Source organism: Equus caballus, chromosome 1, assembly GCF_041296265.1.
Source record: "Equus caballus isolate H_3958 breed thoroughbred chromosome 1, TB-T2T, whole genome shotgun sequence".
In the NCBI taxonomy this organism is placed as follows: Eukaryota; Metazoa; Chordata; class Mammalia; order Perissodactyla; family Equidae; genus Equus; species Equus caballus.
In genome coordinates this window covers 133,760,925-133,786,929 of record NC_091684.1, presented here as the reverse complement: position 1 = coordinate 133,786,929, position 26,005 = coordinate 133,760,925, and the positions used below count along the sequence as shown (strand labels likewise).

At 39.9% G+C, this 26,005-nt stretch overlaps 1 protein-coding gene across 20 annotated transcripts in view; it reads left to right on the top strand.

The window, feature by feature from the left end:
* Nucleotides 1-18,269, top strand: part of LOC100063282 (E3 ubiquitin-protein ligase ARIH1) — a 188,252-nt gene extending 169,983 nt beyond the window's left edge. For 19 of the 20 annotated variants that reach the window (XM_070233818.1, XM_070233823.1, XM_005602950.4 and 16 more), the window contains 12 exons: nt 147-258; nt 1,738-1,810; nt 6,382-6,435; nt 8,304-8,431; nt 11,048-11,102; nt 12,100-12,168; nt 13,172-13,324; nt 13,426-13,597; nt 15,194-15,263; nt 15,888-16,029; nt 16,553-16,754; nt 17,271-18,269. In XM_070233818.1, the coding sequence (XP_070089919.1) occupies nt 147-258; nt 1,738-1,810; nt 6,382-6,435; nt 8,304-8,431; nt 11,048-11,102; nt 12,100-12,168; nt 13,172-13,324; nt 13,426-13,597; nt 15,194-15,263; nt 15,888-16,029; nt 16,553-16,754; nt 17,271-17,380 (1,340 nt within the window). In that variant the 3' untranslated portion in view covers nt 17,381-18,269. Of the gene's footprint in view, nt 1-146; nt 259-1,737; nt 1,811-6,381; nt 6,436-8,303; nt 8,432-11,047; nt 11,103-12,099; nt 12,169-13,171; nt 13,325-13,425; nt 13,598-15,155; nt 15,264-15,887; nt 16,030-16,552; nt 16,755-17,270 lie in introns of all 20 variants that reach the window. The other variant, XR_011425444.1, reaches the window with a different exon arrangement.
* Nucleotides 18,270-26,005: the final 7,736 nt, after the last annotated feature.

Below are 26,005 nucleotides of genomic sequence, written 5' to 3'. Positions count from 1 at the left end.
TCATATCTAATTGTATTAAAGATATAATTATCCAAAGGATTTCTTTGATATGATTTCCCACCTCCCTCTTGTCCAGTTTTTCTGCTACCAGGTTCCATTCTTCCAAGAATGTGATTTTATTTTCTATGTTTTCTATTTCTTGGCAGCATTGATATTTCGCCTGGAAGGAAATATCCAAGAATCTCTAGAACTCTTTCAGACGTGTGCTGTTCTCAGCCCTCAGTGTGCTGATAACCTCAAGCAGGTGGCCAGGTCTTTGTGAGTATCAGCGGCCTGGAGGCCCTGGGGTACTCAAAGAGAAAAATGTGAAGTGCATTCTCAGACAGAAGCTGCTTCTGGCAGCCTGATCAGCCTGATACACAGAGGGAGAGTTGCTTAGTACGTATAATGGGATTCACTTTGAACAGTATGGATTAATTTTGAAATTTGAGAAAATGAGATAACTAGTATAAAGGAACTGAGTATTTCAAACACTGTATATGCTAGTTTGATGGGGGAACACTGATACTGTTTATCTTATAAATATATATCTTCCTTGATTTATGATGGGTTTATGTTCTGGTAAACCTATTATAAGTTGAAAATATCGAAAGTGGGAAATGCATTTAATACACCTAACCTACCGAACATCATATTTTAGCCTAGCCTACCTTAAACATGTTCAGAACATTTACATTAGCCTACAGTTGGGCACAATCACCTAACACAAAGCCTATTTTATAATGAAGTGTTGAATATCTCATATAATTTATTGGATACTGTACTTAAAGTGAAAAACAGAGTGGTTGTATGGGGACAGAAGCATATTGGTTGTTTACCCTCATGATCGCATGGCTGACTGGGAGCTGTGGCTGGCTGCTGCTGTCTTGCATCGTGAGAGAGTATTGTACCACATATCGCTAGCCTGGGACAAGATCAAAATTCAAAATTTGAAGTAGGATTTCTACTGAATGCATATTGCTTTTGCACCATGGTAAAGTTGAAAAATTTTAAGTCAAACCATTGTTAAGTTGGGGACTGTCTGTAGTGACATCTGGTGCCCTCAGTCCCCTAATCTCATGGGCAGCCCATGGAATTTTTCTCATATACTATTCCAAGACTTAGCATAATACTTGACATAGTAGGTTTTTAAGAAAAGTTTGTTGAACAAATGACCTGAAGGTTCCTGGATGTAAGCAACCATCAAAGTCTTAGCTGTTAGGTACAGTAATAGCTTTACTATGCCAGAGCAGTAAAGTATTCCATGGGGTTCCCATCCCCACTTTCTGACCTACATTGTCATTGATAGTTGCTCTGTCTTTGCATAGAGCCCAGTTTTCTCCTGTCTCTCCAGAATCATGATCCACTATCAAGGAAAGAGACTTAGGCTTGGGAGAGAAGGGCATGTCTCTAACAGTGATGATGATAAATGATGGCAGCTCTTACTTTACATGGCGTATTATTTAGCTTGTTTCTTTTTTGGTCTACGTTTGTAGTACATTGCAGAAGATAAATTACAGAAGACTGAGTAAAATTGGTGTAGAATGGGACCAAGGCCTTGGAACAGCTACCAATGCTGTCACTACCAGGAGAGCTTCTGCTCATGGAATAGAGCAGCCTTACTGGCCAAACCAGCTCATAGGGAAGAGGCTTCCAGAATTCTCAGCTGGATGGAATATGAGTCAAATGTGGGACTAGTGGGGTTAGTTTTGTGAAAGCTTTGAGTTGATAATTACAGAAAATGTATTTCTTCCACAGGTTTCTTTTGGGAAAACATAAAGCTGCCATTGAAGTATACAGTGAAGCAGCTAAACTTAACCAGAAAGATTGGGTAAGTAGGGAGCTTGAAGTTTTTTGTTGTTAATAATATGGTAATTGTTCCATTTCTCATATGGCTGTCTTTTGTTGTTATTATGAATTCTTCCATGCCAAAAATGTCTTTATTTTGTCCACACACTTAACTGACCATTTGGTTAGGTATAAGATCAAAAATCCTCTTTCTTCATAACTTAGCAGACATTGCTGCATGTTTGTGGCATCAGTGTTGCTGATGAGCAGTCTGCTGCCAGTCTGATTCTTGTTGATTACCCCACTTTCACCTCTAGAAGCTTTGAAGATTTTCTCTTTATCATGAGAGTTCTGAAATGTCAGTCATAGTTGTCTAGATGTCTTCCTTTTCTTTTTTCCCCTCATCTGTGAACACTCAGTTGGCTCTTTCACTCTGAAGACCTTTGCCTTTCTTTGTGTAAGGGAAATTTTCTTTGAGTAGTTCTTTAATTGTTTTTTCCCCCTCCACTGTCTCCTTGGATCAGTTAGGGATTGTGTGTAACTGCAAGAAAAGATTTGACTAAACATTGGCTTTACAAATTAGGGGTTTATTTGTTTTCTCATGAAAGGAGAAGTCCAGGTAAGTAGTTGCTGGCATTGATTTGGTGACTGAAGGATGTTAAGGCTGAGGCTTTTTCTTCATGGTTACAAGATATCTGCTGCAGCTCTAACATCACATCATCATTCTAGGCAGGGAGAAACTACAAAGAGAAAAAGACATCACCTGTATTAGGAAAGTGTAACTTTTCCAGAAGTCCCCAGCAAACTTCTGCTTATGTCATATCAACTACCCTTTTTGTAAGGAATGCCAGGAAATGTAGTTTTTAAGTTGGACACATTTCCATTCTCAACAAAACTAGAATTCTGTTAGTAAGGAAAATGAGGAGAGTAGATATTAACTAGCAGCATCTGCCACACTGGTTTCCACTCTATTAGACGTGTTCTCTTCTTGTTCTGTATGTTTCTTAACTTGCCTCTCATATTTTCCAGTTCTTGTCTTTTTTCTGTACATTCAGGGACATTTCCTTAATCGTATCTTCCAGATCATCATTTTTGTTTTTAGCTATTCACATTCTGTTATTTAGCCTATCCATTCAACATTTTTTATTTCAGTAATTATATTTTTAATTTCCAAGAACTTTGTCTTTTCTCTTCTTGCAAATAGCCTCTTCATTTCTCTGACATTTGAATTTCTATTCTGCTTTCTAGAATTATCTTTTTCTTCCTCTCTTCATTTTGGTTTTTCTTTCCCATGCTGTTGGTTTTTATTCACACAGCTGATGATTCTTGGAAAGACATATATATGACTGAAGGATTAGATTGATTACTATAGAGAACTAGCATGCATTTTCTCAGTAGTTCTTACGGCACTATTATTTTAGAAGTGTGTTCAATTTGTCAGTCACTTTTCTTCTATAGGTCTGAAGATTGAGATGTTTGTCTACGCCACTGAGTATTTTATAACTAAAGGCGAAAGTGAAGCTCAGATAAAGGGAAATTCATTTACTCTTTCATTCATCTAGTCATTCTTTTGACAAATGAATGTCTACTATGTGCCAGGCACTGGACTATGCCCTGGATATGCAGAGATGGATTCATGGATTACGGGACAATCAACTAGAATAGGAAATACAGAAAGAAAGAGAAGCAAGTTTTGGGAGAGGTTGATGATAACAAATCAGAGTTAAATCCTGTCTTTCAGAAGATTATGGACATGATGAGTTTTAGCTTCTGGTAGAATATCTGAATTGAGATGTGTCCATTGCGTGGCTGGCTATAGAAATCTGAAACGCTGGTGTTCTGGGCTAGAGATACACATTTTGGAGTCAACAACATAAAGGTGATAATGAAAACCATGAAATTGGATGAGATCACTCTGCAGTGAGCTGAAGATGGAACCCTGGAAAAAACTTTTGGAGGGCTGAGTGGAAGAGGAAAAGAGCTCATAGAGGGAGATAGGGAGGAAGTGAAACAGGAGAGCTCAGGGTCACAGGGAGAATGGAGAGTGTCTGTTACTCCATCCAGTTGGTTGAAAGAGCTCATTTAATGTTATTCACTAGGGATAACCATTCCATTGGCACCAGCAGAGTTGGTCATTCACTGAACGGCCACTCTACATCCTGTGTGCTTCATAAGTGTCTGTGGCCTGCAGAAAACCCTGTAGGCCTACTTTATTGGACTCATCAGAGTATTCCACAGTCTGGCTGGAACAGGAGAATAATAATTCCTCCTGCCATTATCTCATTTGACTTTTGGAACAGCTCTGTTAAATAGGGAAAATTTCCCCTATTGACAGGTGAGAAAGCTGAGGCTTTGGGAGATGAAATGACTTGCTCAAGGGTACACAGTGAGGTAATGGCAGAACCAGAGCTACAATTCTGGCTTCAAATCTAGAATTCCTCACTGTAGGCCTGTGATCTTACCACTGTATCAACTGCCTTTGCAGGATGTCTGCTAGATTCTCTCATCCCATGAAAGACAGGATTTAACTCTGATTTGTTCTATTTTTCTTTTCAAATTTCCTTTGCTGTCAGTTTACTTAAGGCATATTGCTGCTGCCTTCTCAAATAATATCTATGACAAATGATTTTAAAAAGTTAGGGCCAGTTAGCTTTCAGAACATTTAAAGGACAAGCAGGTCTACATTTCTCCCCTCTCTAGCTCCATGTGTACATTCTTATGGGATGGTAAGTGGAAAGTACACAAGCTTTGGAGGCAGGCCCGAGTTCAATGTTTTGCAATGTGTGGACGTTATTTGGGTCATTATTTAAGAAGAAAAAATTTTTAATGTGAGACATTTATGAGACTATCAGGAATTTCAACATGATTTAATATCTGATATTAAGCAGATATTAATTTTGAGTATGATAATGATATTATAGCTTAAAAAGACCTTATCCTTTAGAAATACATACGGGAATATTTGTGGATGAAATGTTAGGCTATCTGGTATTTGCTTACAAAAGTAGTGTGATAGATGGGAATATGGATTGGATGGTTCTTGGGACAGAATGATTAGTACATGGTGCTTCTGTCTGTATTTATATATGGTTGAAATTCTCCTTAAGATTTAGACTTAAAAAAAAAAAAAAATCCCAGTGCTGCTCACACTTTCTGTCTTAAGTTAGGCAAACTACTTAACCTCTGTGAGCTTTAATTTTTTTTCTCTAAAATCAGAATTGTTATACCTATGTTGCAGATTTGCTGGGAAAATTAATATATATGAAAAACATCTAGCATAGAGACTGATGTGAAGTAGTTAATGAGTGATCGCTCTTTTGTTGTCATTGTTATTTTAGGAGACTTGGAAGACATTAAATCAGTTGTTGTCTCTGAGCCTTGGGCTCCATGTTTCTTCAGCCAGGGATACTTCTGGGTCTGAATGTGCTTCCACATCTCTCCACTACTAACAAGAAGGCTCTCTCTGTTTTCCAAGAGCAGTTTCCTCACCCTCGCTTTTTCCTTTCTCTAAAGCTATCTTAAAGGGAGATTTAGTCCAAGGGAATTTGAGATATTCTTTAAAACTTGAGGTCAGGAAATACAAGTTCATCTTGCAGTGAACTAGAACTGGGAAGCTGTCAGCTACCAAGGTAGCTGCTCTGCATTTGTGCTTCGTTTTTCCTTTCTGTAGATCAAGAGTTGGCAAACTTTTTTGTAATGGGCCAGTTAGTAAATATTTTAAGTTTTGTGGCCTCATATACTGTTGCAACTACTTAACCTGAAGTTCTAGTGTAAAAGAGCCATAGACAATCCATCAGTGGTTGTGGCTGTGTTCCAATAAGACTTTATTTACAAAAAAGGCAGAGGATGGATTTGGCTCAGGGCCTTAGTTTGCTGACCTCTGCTGTAGACTTTGGCAGATTGGCTCCAATTGCATATATTCCGTAATAGTGGACTTCAGATGACACTGTCAGTCCCCAAGTCCACATCACCTAGTGAATTCTAGATTCCTAGGGAAAGGAATCTGATTGACACATATATACGTATCCCTTTAGGGGTGGAGCAGGTGCTGTGGGTAGTCTCTTCTCAGAAGAGGGCACAGAGGGTGTGGGCAGTGGGCAGCTCTTAGAGAAAAAAGATATGGGGATGGGCCAGGTATGCACCCCAAGGTACCACATAGACTCAGGAAGATCACCTGTTTATTCTGCTTTTATCTCCTATAAGCTGTAGTTTTTTTTATATTGACGCATTTTGAAGGATTAAATATGTAGTCAAGCACCACATAACGACGGTTCAGTCAAGGATGGACCACGTATTCAACTGGTCCCATGAGATTAGTACCACATAGCCTAGGTGTGTAGTAGGCTATACCATTCAGGTTTATGTAAGTATACTCTGTGACGTTCTCACAATGACAAAATCAGTTAAGGATGCATATCTCAGATTGTATCCCCATTGTTAAGGGAGGCATGACTGTATTTGAGTATCAAATCTAGTAAAAGATTAACCATCATGCACGTTTTAAAGTTTAAATGTTGCTGAACAATAACAACCTCTAGATAGGTGCCTATTATTTCACTCTAATACTTACTGTGGAATTTGTACCTAAGCTGTTTTCCTTTCTTTTGTTTGCAGGAGATCTGTCATAACCTGGGAGTTTGCTACATTTATCTGAAACAGTTCAACAAGGTAATTCATAGAAATGGTCGTGGCGATTGAGTGGTTGGCTGGGGATTTCACTGAGGGTACAGTTGTTACAGAGGTGCCATTGCTCATTTTGTATTATTCCTAGTGCAGAGATTTTTGGAAGTAAAAATTGAAAGTGCCGTTTCACTCATCCTTTGGTATCCGTAGAGGGTTGGTTCCAGAACTCTCTGAGGATACAAAAAAATGCAGATGCTCAAGTGTCTTAGTTGGCCCTCCATATTCTTGGGTTCTGCATCTGCAGATTTAACCAACCGCACATCACAAACATATTTCATGATGCAGAGGGCAAACTGTACATTTATCTCCATTTTTATTCTCATTTGTCATTATCCCAGTTTTTTTTCTGCTTTTAACAAGAAAATAATAAATTCTAGAAATATTATGAGGGAATTGCATTCTAATTGCTTTTCTCCTCTCTTTTCTCTACCCCCAGTTTAATTTTTAGTATAGAAACAATATTCAGTAAAACTTAGATATCAAAAAGTGGACCTTTAAGTCTTAAAAGTGTAATCATGACCATGTGAACTATCTTATGCTCTGATGGCAAGTGATTTTAGTTTTTAAGGTCATTGGAAATCAAGTTTAGGTTTTAAGTGGATCTGATTTCTGAGAGTTTCAGTTCTTAAGGTTATTTTCCACATGAGGATTTATATTTCATTGTGAGTAAGCTATAGGCTCTAAGGCTCTTATATCAGATGAAACATTTGAGCTTACCTTGATACTCAGATAAAGACAAAAATTTATGTATCTTAATTGAGGGATAACTAAATTATTGAGAGCTCTGAAAATTAACCACAGTGGGGTTGGGTAGAGTTTCCTTCATAAAGCTGATTTGTCAAGTTTTATTCTCCTTTCTCCAATGCCGACAGGACTGAGAATCTGATTTGGTTAATACCCATTTGACAATGTTTAACTTGGGTCAGTTTGCAAACTGATGCAACCTAATCTATCCCTCAGGGGTGTGAAAAAAAATCTATACATCAGCAGCTGAGGTGTGAAAGTAACTTTTTCTCCTGTGAGATATGTAATAAATAACTATTATATGTAGATAAAATATATATATTTAGTGCATCCCTTAGGTTTTCTGGGCAGATCTATGGTGTTATATACTTGGTTATGAGGTTTTCCTTTTTAGAGGATCTTCCAAGCAAGTATATTTCTATTCACAGGATTATTCAGAACTAAGGGAGAGGGTAGATTGGTCTTTGGTCAGACATATTTAGATTTTACTGTAAAGCTATCAGAGCAAATACAGTACTTGGCATTTATGTAAATACTCGTTCTGTAAATGAAGCCCTTTTGATCGTCTACTGGGATTTAAGCTCTTTCAGAGCAAGTAGCTTGTTTTGTTAGCTCTAGTATACCTAGCACCTAGAACAACAGGCAGTGAACACATGTTGAGTGAATAAATGAAAACAATCCGTTCATTCATTCATCAGAATACTGGTGAGGAAGATGAGGTCCATCCTGGGAAGGTTGTGCAGTTGGTCAGTGGTGCAGCGGGAGTGAGTTCATGGCTGTCCTACTGTATGCTGTACTATGATGTCCCTTTTGACTTATGAAGTATGAGTTATGGGTATGGATATCAAGAAGCAGGAAGCACTCAAAAAGATTAACCATCTTGTATAAACTCTCCCAAGTGACTCCAGAGATAGATACCCCATGTTACCAGCTGTCTGGTCAACAAACACAGTTTTGGTATGTTTTAGTTTCTCGGGTAGTGGGGGCTGTTTGCTGAAATGGGATGTTCCTACATTAGTACAGCAGGAGCTGCCTTTACATTGGCCATACAAAGCCATTGCCCTTCCATGGTAGTGATTTGGTTCTTTTTACTCCATCAATTTTGTTAGGCACAAGACCAGTTGCACAACGCCCTACATCTTAACAGGCATGATCTGACTTACATAATGCTGGGGAAGATCCACTTGCTGGAGGGAGACTTGGACAAGGCCATTGAAATCTACAAGAAAGCAGTGGAGTAAGTGTGTCTGTTTCCTTTAGAGCAACAAGAAACTAAATACAATGGGAGCAGACATATGAACTCCCAAGCCCAAGACAGAGTATATGTGACTGATTGCTAGTCGTATGAGTTAGAGTAAATGTTAAGCTAAGGTTAAGAGCTCCTGATGACTTAGAGCCATTCCTGATGGTCTAGTGGTTAAAGTTCGGTGTGCTCCATTTCGGTGGTCCGGGTTCAGTTCCCAGGCACGGAACCACACCACTTGTCTGCCTATGTAGTGGTGGCTCACATAGAAGAACTAGAAGGACTTACAACTAGAATATACAACTATGTACTGGGGCTTTGGGGAGGAAAAAAAAAGAGAGGAAGACTGGCAATAGATGTTAGCTCAGGGAGAATCTTTCCCAGCTAAAAAAAAAAAGCAGCTCCCAACGGCTTAAATAAGGAAGACTTGCGTTTCTTTCTCACCTCTTGCTATGGCTGGTCTAGCGCAGCTGGGCAGCTCTGCTCCACAAGATCAGTCAGGGATCCAGGTCCCTTCCTTATTAACCCACCCTTCCTTAGGTTGTTGTCTTCACCTGCATGGTTGAAGGTAGCATACATAATTACTGTAGCATCCATGTTCCAGGCTGTGGTGGGGGGATGTGGTACAGGACACTAAGTACTGAATAAGCAGCTGGTAGTAACTTTTAAATGGCCTAGAAGTTGCAAACATTGTTCCTGCTCACATTTTATGGTTCAAACTTAGTTAGGTGGTCACACTTAGCTGCAAGAAAGGTGGGCATACATGTGCTTAGGAGGAAGGAGAGAATAGATTTTGGAGTCAGCTGGCAGTCTGCCATTGTGGTTTTAAACTATTTTATAGCAGATCTTGTATTTTCAGAGATATTAAGGACATAAATCTCCTGATTTGGTAATAAACATCTGGCCTTATTAGCATGAGACCAATATCTTGTCTTTTAAAACATCATTAGGGTAGGCAAAACCCATGTTGATAATGGAACTGATGGCTTTCCCAGAATGGTGTTCCATGTTTCCTCTCTTGGGACACATGCTATCTTGTCTTTTCTATATAGGGTCTTGTCTTGTTTGTTATAGTGGGATAGCTGTAGCAAAATACTGTAGTGTCTCATTTGTTTGGTCACTTACCATAATGCCTAGTCTATGGTTCAGGTCACAGAGTCTTTTATTCTTGATAATTAGACTCTGAACTAAACTTAGATTTCTGTTAATTTGTTAATTACCTTTGTCTTCTTCTCTGGTAGTAACTTTTCTGGTTATATCCATCATAACACTGCTTTCTCAATTTTCTTCTACCACATTTTCTGTCTAAAAAGACAAAAATCCCTTGGTTTATTAAGCTACTTTTTGTCATCAAGTGGCTAAGTTTATATGGACAAGTAGGAAGGGGCCCATGTAGTGTATTTTAAGCTTCTGTGGTGCTGAGTGGAAGCTTTGATCCCTGACTCCTGCCTTGTAGAAGTTAGCTCTTTGAGATTAGCTCACATAAATCTGAAGGGTGACATTATTCCAGTGTCTGGTCAAGGATTTAAGTCACTAAATTTCCCAGGGGAGAAAAGGGGACAGTTGAGCATTTGGAGCCTCACTGAGAATGTAGAGACCATTGTTTATGACCCACAGCTTTAGAGATTAGTAGTCATGTTTTGGTGGAGTGATGGATTCTGCCAGAATCATGGAAGTTACTTACGTGGTTTGAGGGAGAGAGGTGATCAAAATGGATGTTTATTGTGGCAGAGTGAAGGACAAACACTCAGTTGAACTGAGTAAGCTCTGTTTGGCCAGCTCAGGCCTTCCTTGGCTGGGGCTTTGACCATTTGGTTCTGGTCTCCCCATAGGTAACCAGTGCCCTACCTCGTTTCTTAGAAGCAGGAAACATGGTTCCTTACCTTTTAGCATTTTCACTGTTGAAACTGTCTCATGATCCTATAGTCAGATCATCTCAGTTCAGTGTTGCTTTGGTTTTGTGACAAAGACAAATACAGTGAGGGATTGGAAAGCAGATATTCTTTTACTTACACCAGCGTTTACTCCCCAAAGCCAATGGCCACTTCTTTCTTAGAGCTGGTATGTGACTTCCTTCTGTTGTTTAGTTTGGCTATTTAGTATGACTTTTTAATGTGGAAATCAGAGTGTTAGGGCCCTTGGGATCCTAAATTATGCAAAAAATTATGCTGGCTGGCATTGTGAGTACAGGGAGAACAGAAAAAAAAAGAAATCCCATAAGAGGGAACTGGCTAACACTGTGTCTTCTAGATTGACTTGGTTTATAAAGCACTGTTCTTTAATTCTATCGGTGTACTCAGGACAGTCACATAAAATATTCCGTAGTTCTTTCTTAGGACTTTGGCCCTAAGAAAAGTTCCTGAGAAAGGAGTCTGGAGTCTAAGTCCCATTTCTTTCTTGCTGAGCAGTCCTCCCTGTAACCAGAGTTAAGATGACCTACTTTGGAAGGAAATTCCCAAATCACCTTTGGGAATTTCCATGGGGAATGGGAGGAGCAATAGTGTCTCTCAAGTGTTGCAGGTGGGCACATGACTATGCACATGTCTCAGTGTCTCGCCTGCACGTCTTATCTCCCTCTGAGCATCTTCTCTGTTGATCTCTGTGTTGCAGGTTCTCACCAGAAAATACAGAACTTCTTACAACTTTAGGGTTACTCTACTTACAGGTAATGAGAACTCTTTACTCATTTGTGTATTTATGTCGGAAATGCTTTTGGATTTGTGTGTACTGCAGTTTCCCTGCAGTTTGATTTTACTTTAACATGTTTTACTAAAGGTCCTCTGAAACACATGAACCTTACTCTCTGCACTTGATATGCTTTGTCAGCTAAGGGATTTATCTTAATTTTCTGCATTCAAATCAGAAGCAGATAAATGTTTGAGCCTAGTGCAATTATAATTCTTATCCATCCAAGGAAAGAGCTTATATGAGAAATAACTGTCTGGTCGGGCGGCTGGCATTTTGTTGTCGGGGGAGAAACTGTGACACAATTAGGGCTTTGGGGCAAAGGCCACTCCTGTTGTTCCTTCTTCCCAGCCAAGTCCTATAGGAAAGAGAAGGCAAAGCATTGTCTAGAAAAAGAAGTCTCTTCTCCCCTCCACATTCTTGAGTGTGCATGGAATTCTTTTAGCTCCATCACTTCTTTATATCAGCCTGAGGACCCCAGGGCCCAGGACTCCCTGAGGGGCTTTTCCCCACTCCCTACCCACTCTCCCAGTTCTCTGGGCAGCTGATCCTGCCTCCAGTTCTACCTCTGCAGCGGCCTTTCTGTCTGTGTCATTTTTCTTTAAAAGGAATCAGGAGCTTAATCCTGGCCCTTCCTGGGCTTTGGCTTCAGAGGTGGCTCCAAGGGAGATGAGGCTAAACAGCCCATTTTCTGCCAGGAGGCATTAATGTGAACTAGCACTAGTGTGGCAGAGATGGTTTCTGGCAAATAGACACTTTGACTTTATCGGGGACAAATCAACAAAGTGAGCTGGGGAGGGCACAAATGTGGGGATTTTTAGTTGTTGTTGTTTTTTTTTAATCTGGTAGCTGTAGCTCTTTTTTTGGTTAAGAGAACTCAGAAAAGTCAGGCTGTTTCTGTTGAAGGTATGGTTGGCCAGACCCCTTATCTGCCAGCTCTTCCCTGATGTAATTCTCTGGTTTGCTTTTTCTCCAAGCTTGGCATTTACCAGAAGGCATTTGAACATCTTGGAAATGCACTGACTTATGACCCTACCAACTACAAGGTATTGTGGGTTGTCACACGCCAGAGCCTTCACATAGATGGTCCCAGTGCTCGCGGAGGTGATCTGGCCCTACAAAGCATTTTGAATACCTAAGAAATTGCCTTTTTCTTAGAAAAATTATAAATAAGTATGGCTCTTCTTATTTGAAAATATTGTAAAGTGTTGGTGTTCTGCTTCTTATTTTCTAAAAGAGCACATTTGTTATAACAGGCCTATAACTTATTGCAGAAAGCAACATTGTCGTGCTGGGAAAGTTTTATGTGTTACTCAGGAAATTAGCAAAGCCTCCACAACTTCTGTCAAAAATAATTCTGGTGAAATGACTTCTAGATTCTTAATGAATTTGCAGTTACCACTCTTGTGCAGATATGACTTCAGGGATGAGAAGATCATCAAGTGGATGAATATTATTGAGGGAGACACAGCAAAACAGGCTGTTTGTGGAAGGATAGACTCAATCCCATCTCAAAAGTCATACTACCTGACTCCATCAGCTCCCCACCTTAACACCTTTCCTTAGAGAAATGAAAGGGTTGGATCGATGAAGCCTAAAGCTGAGTCACCCTCTGTCCTGTGGCAGAAGGAGCTGTACCTTAAGTGGCCAAAGACGAGTGCTTGGTACCAAGGAAGGGCTGCCAGAAACAGATTAAAGGCAGTTTTTATTTAAAGGGCCCTAGTACTCTTGAAATATTGACTTCTCTGGCTAGAAGTGGGAAACAAATGAGCTAGGTAGAATCAGGGACATTTTATCTTTTCTTTTTATGTACTGTGCCAAAGAGAGCCACAGTGTGGGGTGCGGGGACATTTCTCATGAACCCTTGTCCCAGTAGCTTGAATATATTATGTATGTCCCTGGAAGAAGTTTTTCAGTCCCAATCTATGCTGATGGGCCTGCTGGAGCCCGCTGGGCCTGATGGGAGTCTCTACACCCAACAAAGCTACTGCCTGCTACGGTCCTTTAGGAATGACTGAATTACCAACTTTTCATGTCCTGTGTTTTCAGGCCATCTTGGCAGCGGGCAGCATGATGCAGACCCATGGGGACTTTGATGTTGCCCTCACTAAATACAGAGTTGTAGCTTGTGCTGTTCCAGAAAGTCCTCCACTTTGGAATAACATTGGAATGTGCTTCTTTGGCAAGAAGAAATATGTGGCAGTGAGTGTCTCCTCATCTTCCTTGTTTGTGTTCATCCCTGCAGTTATTGGGTCTGCTGAGCTTGCCCTAACCTCTCATTGAGTGCCCCCTCTCTCCTGCAGGCTATCAGCTGCCTGAAACGAGCCAACTACTTGGCACCCTTTGATTGGAAGATTCTGTATAATCTGGGCCTTGTCCACTTAACCATGCAGCAGTATGCATCAGCTTTTCATTTTCTCAGTGCAGCCATCAACTTCCAGCCAAAGATGGGGGAGCTCTACATGCTCTTGGCCGGTAAGAGATATTTATGGGGGGAACCCCCTCCAAAGTTGTAACAAGGGAAAAATGAATTAAGAGTCATAGGAGGCCTGTGGTTAAATGGCCCATGGAAGCCATTCCCTTGCAGATCCCATAGGAACCTGGATTACTGTCCTAGAGCTTAAAGAAATATGAAAGAAAAAGATGACAAAGCACTTGGTTGCTTCTAACTTGGGGAATTTCACTCAGAGACCAACAGGTTAGATCAAGATCATCCCTAGTTCATCTTTTACCAATCGTTTTCCCTTGGCTTGACAAGTCATTTTTATATATATTGAGTCTAGCTAAGTTCTAGATATGATCAAGTGTTAAGAGGTTGGCTGTTAGGTAGAGTCCTTCCTCCACTACTTACTAGATATATCTCACAGGCTGATGAGAGGATTACATGATTAAACAATCCATGAATGTTAACTCTTAGTTTTGTTGTCATTATATAATTGGTTTATTATTAATGTCATTGTTACTATAATATAAAAGTACTGACTCTTCTTTCTGGGGGATATTTCTCAATATACTAAACTTACTAAATGTATGCTCAAAAGCAGTTTCTATGTTCTCATTGACAGTGATCTTCAGCTTGGTTTTTGGTCATTACTGTGGTGTTCTTTATAAGAGAAAGGTTGCAATACCAAATTGAGTGGTGGTGATTTGGGGGTTGCCTGAATACAAAGATAGCCCAGTTGTAATGGGATATAGGAATGTAAACAAATAGCCATATTGTAAGGCATATGCTGCCATTCTAATTTCACAAAGTAGAGATGGCCTTCACAGTGGATTTTGAAAGATAAGCTGGAATTCAATAGCACAGAATGGCTGAGAAGCCACTGAACAAAGGCATGCAGTCATGAAATGACACCATGTACTCTTCAATTAGTGGGCAATAGTGTTATAGAATGCAGTGGGAGATGAGTCAGGAAAGACAGTCTGGGGTCACATTGAGGGCCATAAGCATAGTGTGAGGACTTTAGACTTTATTCTAGAGGCTGTGTTTTTCCAGTTGTACTCCCGGATCTCCTCATAAGTGTCTTGGAGAAGTAAGTGCATGGTTTGGGGGAGGTGGAGTAGGCAGAACTTCCAGATCAGACTTCCAGAAAATACTGATTAAAAAGGGGAGAGTGTTCTGTTGCTAAACAAAAGTTTAAAGATCATGGTTATGGGTGATGGAGAACCAGTGAGGATTCTTAAGTAGATAGTGACATGGTCAGATTTGTAAGTCAGCGAGATATCTGGCAGCACTGTGGCAAGTGGATGGAGGCAGGTGGGGACATTGCCAGGGGGTAAAAATGGCAATGAGAGCCTGAAACAACATGCACCTGAACAAGGGCCATGTCAGAAAAAAACCTGCAAAAGATGGGATTCACAAAACTTGACACCTGATGAACTGAGGAGAGGGGACTGTTGAAGAAGATGACAACAGATATCTAAACAGAATGACTGGGTAGATGGTGGTTCCAGGAGCTGAGAGAGCAAAGTAAGAGTTAAGCTTGGGAGCTGAATGAGCTGCGGTCTTGAAACATGCCTTTTGTTTTCTAAGCTGGGCTCTAGCCACAGTGCTCGCCTTCTTTGTTGCAGTGGCTCTGACCAATCTGGAAGATATAGAGAATGCCAAGAGAGCCTACGCAGAAGCAGTCCGCCTGGATAAGTAAGTTGTCGAGAATGGTCTTGGGGAGGCTGGACTCTCCAAAGCCACAAGGTGGCGCCATAGCACTGGCGTTGCCCGAGTCTCTATGGCCTTTGTACACAGCAGGCCTAAGTGTGGAAGCATGTGGTTCCTAAGCATGCAGTCGCTCAGCAGGAACTGAAACTGGCTCTTTCTGAGAAAATGTTTCCACTCCAAGTTTACTAGTCAGGAGGCCAGTGACAGCACTGGCAGTGGTCTCGGGTTGTTGAAAGCCCTGGCAAGCTGGAATATCAGATGGGACTTTGGCCTCAGTTTAATCTAAGACAAACTTGACTCTCCCAGGACGTATTGCACTGGCATCTGCTGGGCAGCAGGGTAGAGATCCCCTTTTCAACCCTACCCTGCTGGTCTCTGTTGAGGGCTGAGATGTCAGCCTTGGTTCCAATGCCTGCTTTGCTGGTTGGGCAATTAATTGCATGATTCTTTTCCACAAGTCCACACAGCATGAGTGTTCCCACCTTACTGCAGAATGGAGAAATCTCTACTTAACCAGTTTGGTTTTATTTTTGTGTAATGAGAAGGATTTCTAAATGAGCATTTATTGCAAAGCGTCAGCTCCATAGAATCCCTGTCTGTTTGCCACAGGTGTAACCCTCTAGTAAACCTGAACTATGCTGTACTGCTGTACAACCAGGGCGAGAAGAGGGCCGCCCTTACCCAGTATCAGGAGATGGAGAAGAAAGTCAACCTACTCAAAGACAGTAGCTCTCTGGAATTTGACTCTGAGGTATGTCTTGTTCTAGCTGTCAGGAGCCTTTTGAATCAAGCCCAAATAATCCAAATATAAGGTATTAATAGGCTTTTGCCTGTTTTAGCTTTGTTCCTGGCAGCATGAATTCTTTAGTTAGTAACAGCCTGGGAAAAAACTTTCCTAGAAGAAAATAACAAGAGAAAATTCAGGCTTACTGAGTTATCTGTTATCAATACTACAACTCATCTGAGTTGAGGTCTGTGCCTCTTTGTAGTGTCCTCCTGCTTCTTCTCGTGTAGGAAAGGCAGGGGTTTAGCCCAATAACATGTCAAACTTGAAATGTTGGGTTTTGAGATACTGTATGAGCCCCCTTGCATTCCACTAAGGGCAGTCTTGTCTTTGCTATTTGAGAATGATTTCCTTATAATAAGTACTTCCTCCCTCAAATGTTAGTACTATTTCAGCTAACCCCCTCAGTTGAAGGCCTAGGGAGAGATGGGTAGGCTTGTCTCTGCTGGTCATGCCTGTGACTCTTTCTTTCTTTACATGTGGGCACAAGATGGTGGAGATGGCCCAGAAGTTGGGAGCTGCTCTTCAGGTTGGGGAGGCACTGGTCTGGACTAAACCAGTTAAAGATCCCAAATCAAAGCACCGGAGCCCTTCAGGCAGCAAAGCTGCCAGTGTCCCGCAGCCTCTGGGCTCTAATCAAGCTCTTGGACAGGCAATGTCTTCAGCAGCCGCATACAGGAAGCTCCCCTCAGGTAGGAGGCTACATGCTCATGTGCCTACAACAAGATTACAGCTTGGAGTGAAGCTTGCACTTTTCACACTCAAAACATGGCCAATGTAGTGTTGCCTAGAAGGAGAAAAAGCCACAGGGGAGCCAAATTGGCACTTGTTTCCTTAAGGCAAGCTGCGTATTGGGTAACAGTTACTGGCAGGCTTAGTTGCTTGGTCAGTACACTGAGTCTTTACAATATTCAAGTTTACAAATACATTACAGTACCTTCTGTTATGTAGTCTTGCTTGAATTTTCACTGCCTTATCATAAGTCAATGTGCTACAGGTAATTAGATTTCTTTCAGTGAGTCCTTGAAGGCAAACTTGACTGTTGCTTTATTTCCTCAGTTATGGTCTTCCTTCATAGCTGCAAAGCTATACCACAGTCCCACAAGTCCCAGAAACTGTGGGATTTCTTCCTGGAATTTAATAGTGAAACTAATGATTTCTTCTGGAATTGTAGAACTGAGAGTTCAAGCTGTTTGTTTTGTTACTAGGTGCTGGAGGAACATCCCAGCTCACAAAGCCACCATCTCTTCCTTTGGAGCCAGAGCCCACTGAGGAAGCACATCCAACTGAAGCATCAGCACAAATAAGAGAAAAATAGGACTAAGATGACCCCAGAGTAGGGGTGTCTTTGGCAAGGATGTACCAGGCCAGGAAAGGTCACATGACACAGGCAGAGTGGAGGCCAGCATGTTCCCTGGGCACCTCGGAATTAAAACGCAGAACACAGGGTATGTCATGATGATCACATGGAGCCTGAGGCCTGTGCAGTCCCCTGCTGGCCCCATCAGCCAGGAAGTAGAGAGAAGACAGCCCAGACAGGTCCTTTAAGAACTGAAAGCAAGGCTCATGGCTCTATATATGTAGTTCCAAGGGCCAGCAGGGCACGTGACTCTGTTTGCTTTTGAAAGGACTTTTATCTCCTGGCTGACTGACCCCTTCCTTTGTGGAAGGAAAGTCTGAGACAGACCTCTGCTTAGTAGCCCTGTCATGACGAAGCCTTGGCTTAGCTGAGGTGATCCTCAGGCTGTGGGGTATATCTGCCCTCAAGGCAAACACAAGTCTTGGGTGAATAATCCAGCTCTAATAGTCTACATTTAAAGGGAAAAAAAAGATGAAAGAAAAGCTCTGTAAATTGAGGCCCAGCCTGTTGAGTATCCCAGCTGCACTTGCCCAAGGGGATCCAGAACACGTCCCTCTATCTTCTCCTTTAGAGAGATTGGAGTGTAGAGCCAGATCATGTTTGTATGATAAGGAGTAGGAGCAAAGGGCTGGTCTGGTATCAGCGCCAAGGCAAAAAAAAAAAAAGGAAGAGCTTCTTAACTGAGGAATTTTTATTTAAGACAATCAAGGATACCACTGACCAGTTGTTATCAATACATTATATATATGTCCTTTTTAGAATAAAGATTATGTATCATCATCCCTTTGGGGAAAGTTCTTATTCAGATATGAAAATAAGAGATCGCAATAAAAACTTTTAAAAAGAACTATGATCACACTCTTCCCTTATCTATTTCCAAACCTAGTGTGAAACTGGTGGAGGAACCTCAAGGCCAACTTCCTATTTGGTGCTAGCACAGCCTCTGCTGCAGCCCTGATGGATAGTAGGCCAGCAGTTTGCTTGAGGCTAGTCCCCATTTTGCACTTGAAGTGCCCTTTAATCACTGTAATTTGCAGTTGGAGGACTGACCTATTGCCCAAGCAAACTATGTTTGGAATTCTTTATGATTGGGTCTGTTTTGACACTGAAGCAGCAGCTGAGCAGAAAACTCTTCATTTCTCATATCTCAGCAATAAACAGCAAGGTATCAGAAGTGGTACCCTTGCCCATGCAGCTGGTATGTGGCAGAATCGGGGTTTGTACCCCGAGCAACTGAGAAAGCTCACTTCTCTATCAGTGTGGAGTCTAGTGTGCCTGTGACTGGAAAGGTCTTGGTGACCATCAAGTTGTAAAAACTGAGATGGAGAGGAGGCGGGAGGTGTGAGAGAGATTTAGGAGGTAAAATCAACAGAAATTGGGGACTGACTGGATGTGGCAGATAAGAACAGACTGTAAGGTGGGTATTCTTTGCTGGGGAGAATTACACAGGTCAGAGTAGAGGAACACTGGGGGACCAGGGACGAGGGTTGAGCCTAGTTTTAGACGTGTTTATCTTTGAGACATCCAAATGATGATAGCCACTAGATACTTGAATAGCTAGACTTCAGGTGTGAAATCTAGTTTGAAGATAAAGATTCAGGAGTAATTTAGCTTTGGGTGATAGCTGAAACTATAGATTTGAAAGGAGTCACCCAAGGAAAGCTAGGAATAAGAAGACAGAGGACCAAAAATGGAAAATCAGCATTTAAAGGGAGAAGCAGAAGAGCCCACAAAGAAGATAGGAAAAGCAAGTGATAGCAGAGAAAAACCAGGAGAGCAGTGTTAGGAAGGCCAAGGAAGAGAAGGTCCAGGAAAGGAATGGTCAGTCTCACTGAACCCTTCCAACAGAGAGGTACTGATATCCCCATTTTATAAAGGAGGAAGCTGAGGTTGGGAGAGGCAAAATGAATTTTTTAAGGTAAGTGGCAGGATCAGAATTTGAACCCAGGTCTGGATGCAAAGCTCCTGCTCTTAACTGGTAACCAGGAAGCAGTGATGTACCTTTGGTGAAGTAGTGGTACCAACAGCGACAAAAGGAATTGAAGACTGAAGAAGTAGAGATTGGACTGCTCTTAAAGTGAAAGGAAGAGAGGTTTATAGAGGGCAGAATTGAATTCATTACTCTGATCTGAGAAAATTTTAGCATTTAGAGAGAGAAGGGTAAGGAGGCCTTCTCTTTTTAAGTGAAGATGGTGGAAAATGAGAGAATGCAAGAGCAAGACTTGTCAGTTTTTCCACACTCCTGGGGCAAGAACATAATGGTTCCTTGCATCCCAGGGATAGCAGTCAAGAAGCAATGCTTTCTGCATTAATTTGGGCTCAGATTTTCTTTAAAAATAAATACTCTACTAGGTTGTACCTGCCCAGTCTTTTGGGCGTGTGGACTTCTACTTTTTCATTCACTCTGATAAGAAAGGAGCTATTCTAATTTCTAATTATGAGAGTTGCTCATGTCATCACAATTTTTAACAGAATTAGGAAAATAGACCAAGTACATAATCACAGACATGGTTTTAGATGGCTTGAACTAAAGGCAGGAAAGTGGAAATATGAACTAGTAATGGGAAGAGTGCCTTTCTTACTGAATAATAATAGTACAAAACTGTGCATTCCAAAAACAGTAAACTTTTGGTTATTATGATTACAATGATCATTTGTTCTTAGAAAAATAATTATTGTCTGATATAACAGCAGAGTAGCTCATGTGTTGGACCAGTCCTCCCAGAGATAACAAATATAAACAAGTGAGTAAATATAAAACACAATCTTGGTTTAATTTTTAAAAAATACATATGACTGTTCCAAGGAAAAATTATTACATTATATTGTGAGGTTTAACATTTATAAATGTAACTAAGGACAGGGGGGTATATGAAACTTTATAGTTGGACGGTTTTTATATTTTACGTGATGTGGTACAGAACTAATCCTAAATAGTTTGTGAAAAGTTAAGGATGTATATTATAATCCCTAGTGCAACCATTAATAAAAAGACGCAAAGAAGCATAGCTAAAAAGATAATAGACAAATTAAAATGAAATTCTAAAAAGTATTAAATTAGCACTCTCCTCCCCTAAAAAGGCAGGAATGGAAGAACACAGGAACAACAACAAAAAACAGATGGACAAAGAGAAAATAAATAGCAAAACATTAAATGTAAACCCAATCATATCAATAATTACATTAAAATGTAATTAGACTTAAAAAGTCTAATTGGACTAAATATTTCAACTGAAAAACAGAGAAAGGATAAAAAATTTATCTTAGGGCCAGCCCGGTGGCATAGTGGTTGGGTGCGCATGCTGCACTTCAGCCACCTGTGGTTCGCAGGTTTGGATTCCCGGCACGGACCTAGCACCACTGGTCGAGCCATGATGTGGCAGCATCCCACATAAGATGGAGGAAGGTTGGCAGAGTTAGCTCAGCGACAGTCTTCCTCAAGCAAAAAGAGGAAGATTGGCAACAGATGTTAGCTCAGGGCCAATCTACCTCACACAAAAAACTTCGTCATCTGCCATCGAAAGTAAAAGGCTGAGAAAAGATATACCATACAAACTACAGGTATAAGAAGTCTGGAGTGCTGTATTAATGGCTAGAATGCTACCTTAATGTCACATAAAGTTGTCTCCAAAACAAGGAGTATAACCAGAAATAGAGGCATTTCATAATGATAAAAAGGTCAATTCAGTAGAAAAACATAACAATCATGAATATGTATGCACCTAATAACATTGCTTCAAAATACTTTAAGTAAAAATTGATAGAATTAAATCCACAGTCATGGTTGGATATGTTAGCACTTCCACTTTCAGCAACTGATAGAATTAGAGAGTGTAAAAGGACATATCAACCACCTGGACCTAATTGACATTTATACAATACTACAACCAATAACTGCAGAATATACATTCTTATCAAGTGCACACAGTACATTCAGCAAGACAGACCATATACTGGGCCATAAAGTAGGTCTCAAAAGTCAAAAGATTGAAATTTACAGAATATGTTCTCTGACCACAATGAAATTATATTAGAAATTAATAACAAGATATCTAGAAAACCTGCATATTTGGAAATTAAACACACACCGGTAATAAGCAAGAAATCAAAAGAAATTAGGAAATATTTTGAACTGAATGATAATGAAAACAAATCAAGATTTGTAGGATTCGCCTAAAAGCCATGCTTACAGGGAAACTCATAGCTGTAAATGCTTCTGTTAGAACAGAAGAAAGATAATATCGGTGATACAGGTTTCTACCTTAAGCTAGAAAAAGGAAAGCAAAATAAACCCAAAGTAAGTAGAAGGAAAAAAACAAATATTAAAGGAAAATCTAAAAAGCCAAAATTTCTAGGAGAAAAACAAAATCCCTAGCTAAACTGATAAAGGAAAAAAAAAGGAGACAAATTACCAGTATCAGAATGAAAGTGAGGATAGCATTAACAGATCCTACAGACATGAAAAAATAAAGGAACATTATGAACAATTTTATGACAAAACTGACAACTTAGATGCAACAAACTCTTTGAAAAATATAACATACCACAGCTGAAACAAGATGAAATGTAAAACCTTAATAACTCCTATCTATGAAGGAAATTGAATCTGTAAATCAAAAGCTACCCGTAAAGCAAACTCTTGCCCCAGATGATTTCACCACTAAATTCTATTAAATCCAATCTTAGAAAAATTTTTAGAAAATAGGAGCAAGAAGTTCCCAGCTTGTTTGTATGAGGCCAGTATAATCCTGATGTCAAAACTGGACAAAGACATTACGAAGTAAGAAAACTACATACTATTACTCTGCATGAACATAGGTACAGAAGTCCTTAACAGTGTGTAAGTGGATCAAATCCAGCAGTATGTAAAAAGATTACTACGTATAGCATGACCAAATTGGGCTTATTCCAGGAATCCACTCTTGGTTTAATATTTGAAAATCAAAGTATTTCTATGTATTAACAAAATAAAAGAAAAAAGTCATGATTTTAGTAGATGCAGAAAAAGCAACTTTTAAGAAGCCATCATAAAAACTCTCAGCAAATCAGAAAGAGAAGGGAACATCTTCAACTTGGTAAAAGGCATCTGTGGGGGAAAAAATGCAAAGGATATATACCACATTTAGTGGTGAAATAATGACTATCTTGCCCCTAAGATCAGGACCAAGGCAAGGATGTCCATTCTTACCACTTTTATCCAACATTATACTAGAGGTTCTGGCCAGTGCAATAAAGGCAGGAAATATAAAGGCATAAAGATTAGAAAGGAAGAAATAAAACTTCACAGAGGACATAGTTGTTTATGTAAAAGATCCTAAGGAATCCTAAGAAATAAAATAAGGCCACTGCAACTGTTAAGTGGGTTTGGCAAAGTCACAGGATACAAGGTCAGTGTACAAAAGTCAGTTTTATTTTTATATACTAGCAACAAACAGTTTGAAATGAAATTTAAAAAAAAGCCATTTATAATATTATCAAATACTACTGACATGAAATACTTTGGAATAAATTCAACAAAATAGATGTAAGACCTCTACCCTGAAAACTGCAAAGCATTGCTGTGAAAAAGACCAGAATAGGAAGATATGTCATGTTTATGCATTGGAAAACTAAATATTGTAAAGATAAAAATTCCTCCCAAACTGATATATAGATTCCTATCATAATTCCAGCAAGTGGCAAGCAGGTTCTAAAATGGAAATACAGAGGACCCAGAACATCCAAGGCAGTCTTGACGAAAACTGGAGGACTTACACTCCCTCACTTTTGACTTACCGTAATAGTAATTATGTGGTATTGACATAGGCATAGACAAATAGATCAATAAAACAGAAGAGAGCCCATAAATAGACCTACATTTATACAATCATTTGATTTTTGATAAAGGCACCAAAACAGTGCCTTTGGGAAAAGGAAAGTCTTTTCAATAAGTGGTGCTGAAATAATGGATAGCCGTGTAGAAAAAAATAAATCCAACTCCAGTCTAACACCATACACAAAAAGTAACTCAAAATGCATTATAGACCTAAATGTCAAACCTAAAATTATAAAGTTCCTAGAAGAAAATATGAGACTATATTCATGACATAGGAGTAGTCCAGTATTTCTTAGGACACAGAAGACCATTAGTCATAAAGAAAATGAATATCAATCTACATACAGAATATATTCTGGGAGAATAAATTCACAAAATATGTCTCACAAAGGACTTATATCCAGAATATAAAAAGAGCTCCTACAACTCAATAATAAAAAACTAACAACCCAAATAACATATACAAAACAACTTAATTGAAAAAAAATGTGGGCAAAAGAATTGGACACTTCCCAAAGATATATGAATAGCCAATAAGCATGTGAAAAAGTGCTCATCATTAATCATCAGGGAAGCGCAAAATAAAACCACAATGAAACACCGCTATGGCTAAAATTAAACACTGACACTCCAAATATTGATGAGAATGAGAGGCAACCAGAACTGTCATACATCATTAGCGGGAGTGTAAAATGGTCCAACCACTTTGGAGAAAGGTCTGTCACCTATTCCATGATATATATCTATCCCCGCAATTCCACTCCTGTAGATTTTTACTCAACAGAAATGAAAATGTCTACACAAAGACTTGTTGATAGCATTATTGATAAAGCCCCAAAGTGGAAACACTGTATTTACAGTGGAATACAATTCAGCCATAAAAAGCAACAACCTACATGCAGCAACATAGATTCATCTCAAAAACAACATGCTGAATGCAAGGACTAAATACTATGAGATTCCATTTCTGTGAAGTTCCAGAACAGGCAAAACTAATTTACAGTGAAAAACATTGTTATGGGTTGCTTCAGGGGTCAGGGTGGAGGGGTGAGGCTGGGGTTATCTTGAAAGTGGCATGAGGGAACTATGTGAGGTGACGGGACTGTTCTGTATGTGGATAGGCATTTAGGTTAGATGGGTTATGCTTTTGTCAAAACCGACCAAATGGTACGCTTACAATTTGTGGTTTCACTATATGAAAAGTGGGGCTAGGATGGTCCCTACCCTCTTAAGGTTCTTGACGATTAAAGGAGAACACCATGCAAAATATTTAGCACAGTATGTGGCACTTACTTAAATGTTAAAAATTGTTAGTTATTAAACTGAACAGGCAATTTCCTGGGCCTCTTAACTATTTTAAATCATTAAAAAACTACCACAGTGATAATAGAAAAGTGAGGCTCAGTACGGGTAACTTGTCCAGTGTTAAATACTTGCTATCTCAAACCCTGCATAGACTTTGGATTTCTGCTGCTGATGAATGATTACTCCCACCCCACTCAAACTTGACAGAATAAAATGTAGACTGAATCTGCATGGTCAAGATTACTGATGTTTGGCTGGATTCTTATCTTCTGATGCTGTTTCACGTGCTGCAGTTTTCCCCTAGATGTTAAATCGCTTTCAAGTGAATGCAAGAGTGAATGTGAGAACATTTTTAGGAAGGCTTTTTTCACTGGGGTGCCTTCTAGTCCAGTGAGTTTTCAAACTTTTCATCTTTGTATCAAATCATATGTGGAAAAACCTTTGTAAAATACAGTTCAAAGCAAAGGCTTGAGGGGCCTGAAGCCCCACCTGTTTATCTTATCCTGCCCTTCCAACTCACTTCTGCATAATCTGTCCTAGGTGATAGAGTCCAATGTGACTTCCAGAGCTTAGCTGAATTCTCAAAAACGTGGGGTGCATGTACATTCCTATCTACATACATTCAGGAATAAAGTTTTACAAAACAATACAATACTTACCCCTATAATGTATGATGCATTTTGATACTTTTTGTGATAAACACCAAATTTAGCAACTTAATAGTTCAAGACCCATCTTTTGAAAAACACTGCTCTAAGGTATGTGCTGACTACACTTCCTGATCTTTATTGGCATCACCAGTGAAAACCAGAGAACTTGCTGAGAATATGCCCAGGGCAGGGGCTGAACAAATACAACTTAGAGACAGACTATAAGAGAAATGTCACATGAACACTTCAGTACTGTCCTCTGAGGCTTAGAACATAGATGAGTTATTCCAATTCTTCTTGGGAACACAGAAATCTCTTCTCACTTAAGCCTTTCTAATAAAAATAGGCTAGAAGGCTGGCGGCAAAGACTGACGAGGTAGCAGCCAGGGATTTCCTTAAGAAGCTACTTGCTTTGAATTTCAAGCTGCATAATTATCTAGACTTGAGTTTTCTTTGAAGGAGTAATGAGCCTTTCCTTCTTACCCAAAGCAGGGAGGGGGAGGTCATAAATGAAGAACCTGAGGCAGCTTTGAGATTCCAGAAGCTGCTGCTGTGAGCCAGGTGTGAAATGATTACGGCTGACCTAAGTGGGCCTGTCTACACTGCTCTTTGAACAAAGTGAGAAGGCTCACTACACGCTTTCGAACTGCTGTCTCATAATGGCTTAGCTACTTGATACTGGTATCTTCTGTCACTTTAAACCACAGAGGACAGACTGACAGCTCAGGCTCAGTGTGAGGGACTGCCTAACCCAGGAATGGGAAGACAAGATAATCCAACATCTGAAGAGCAGAGTAACATATAACTCACAAA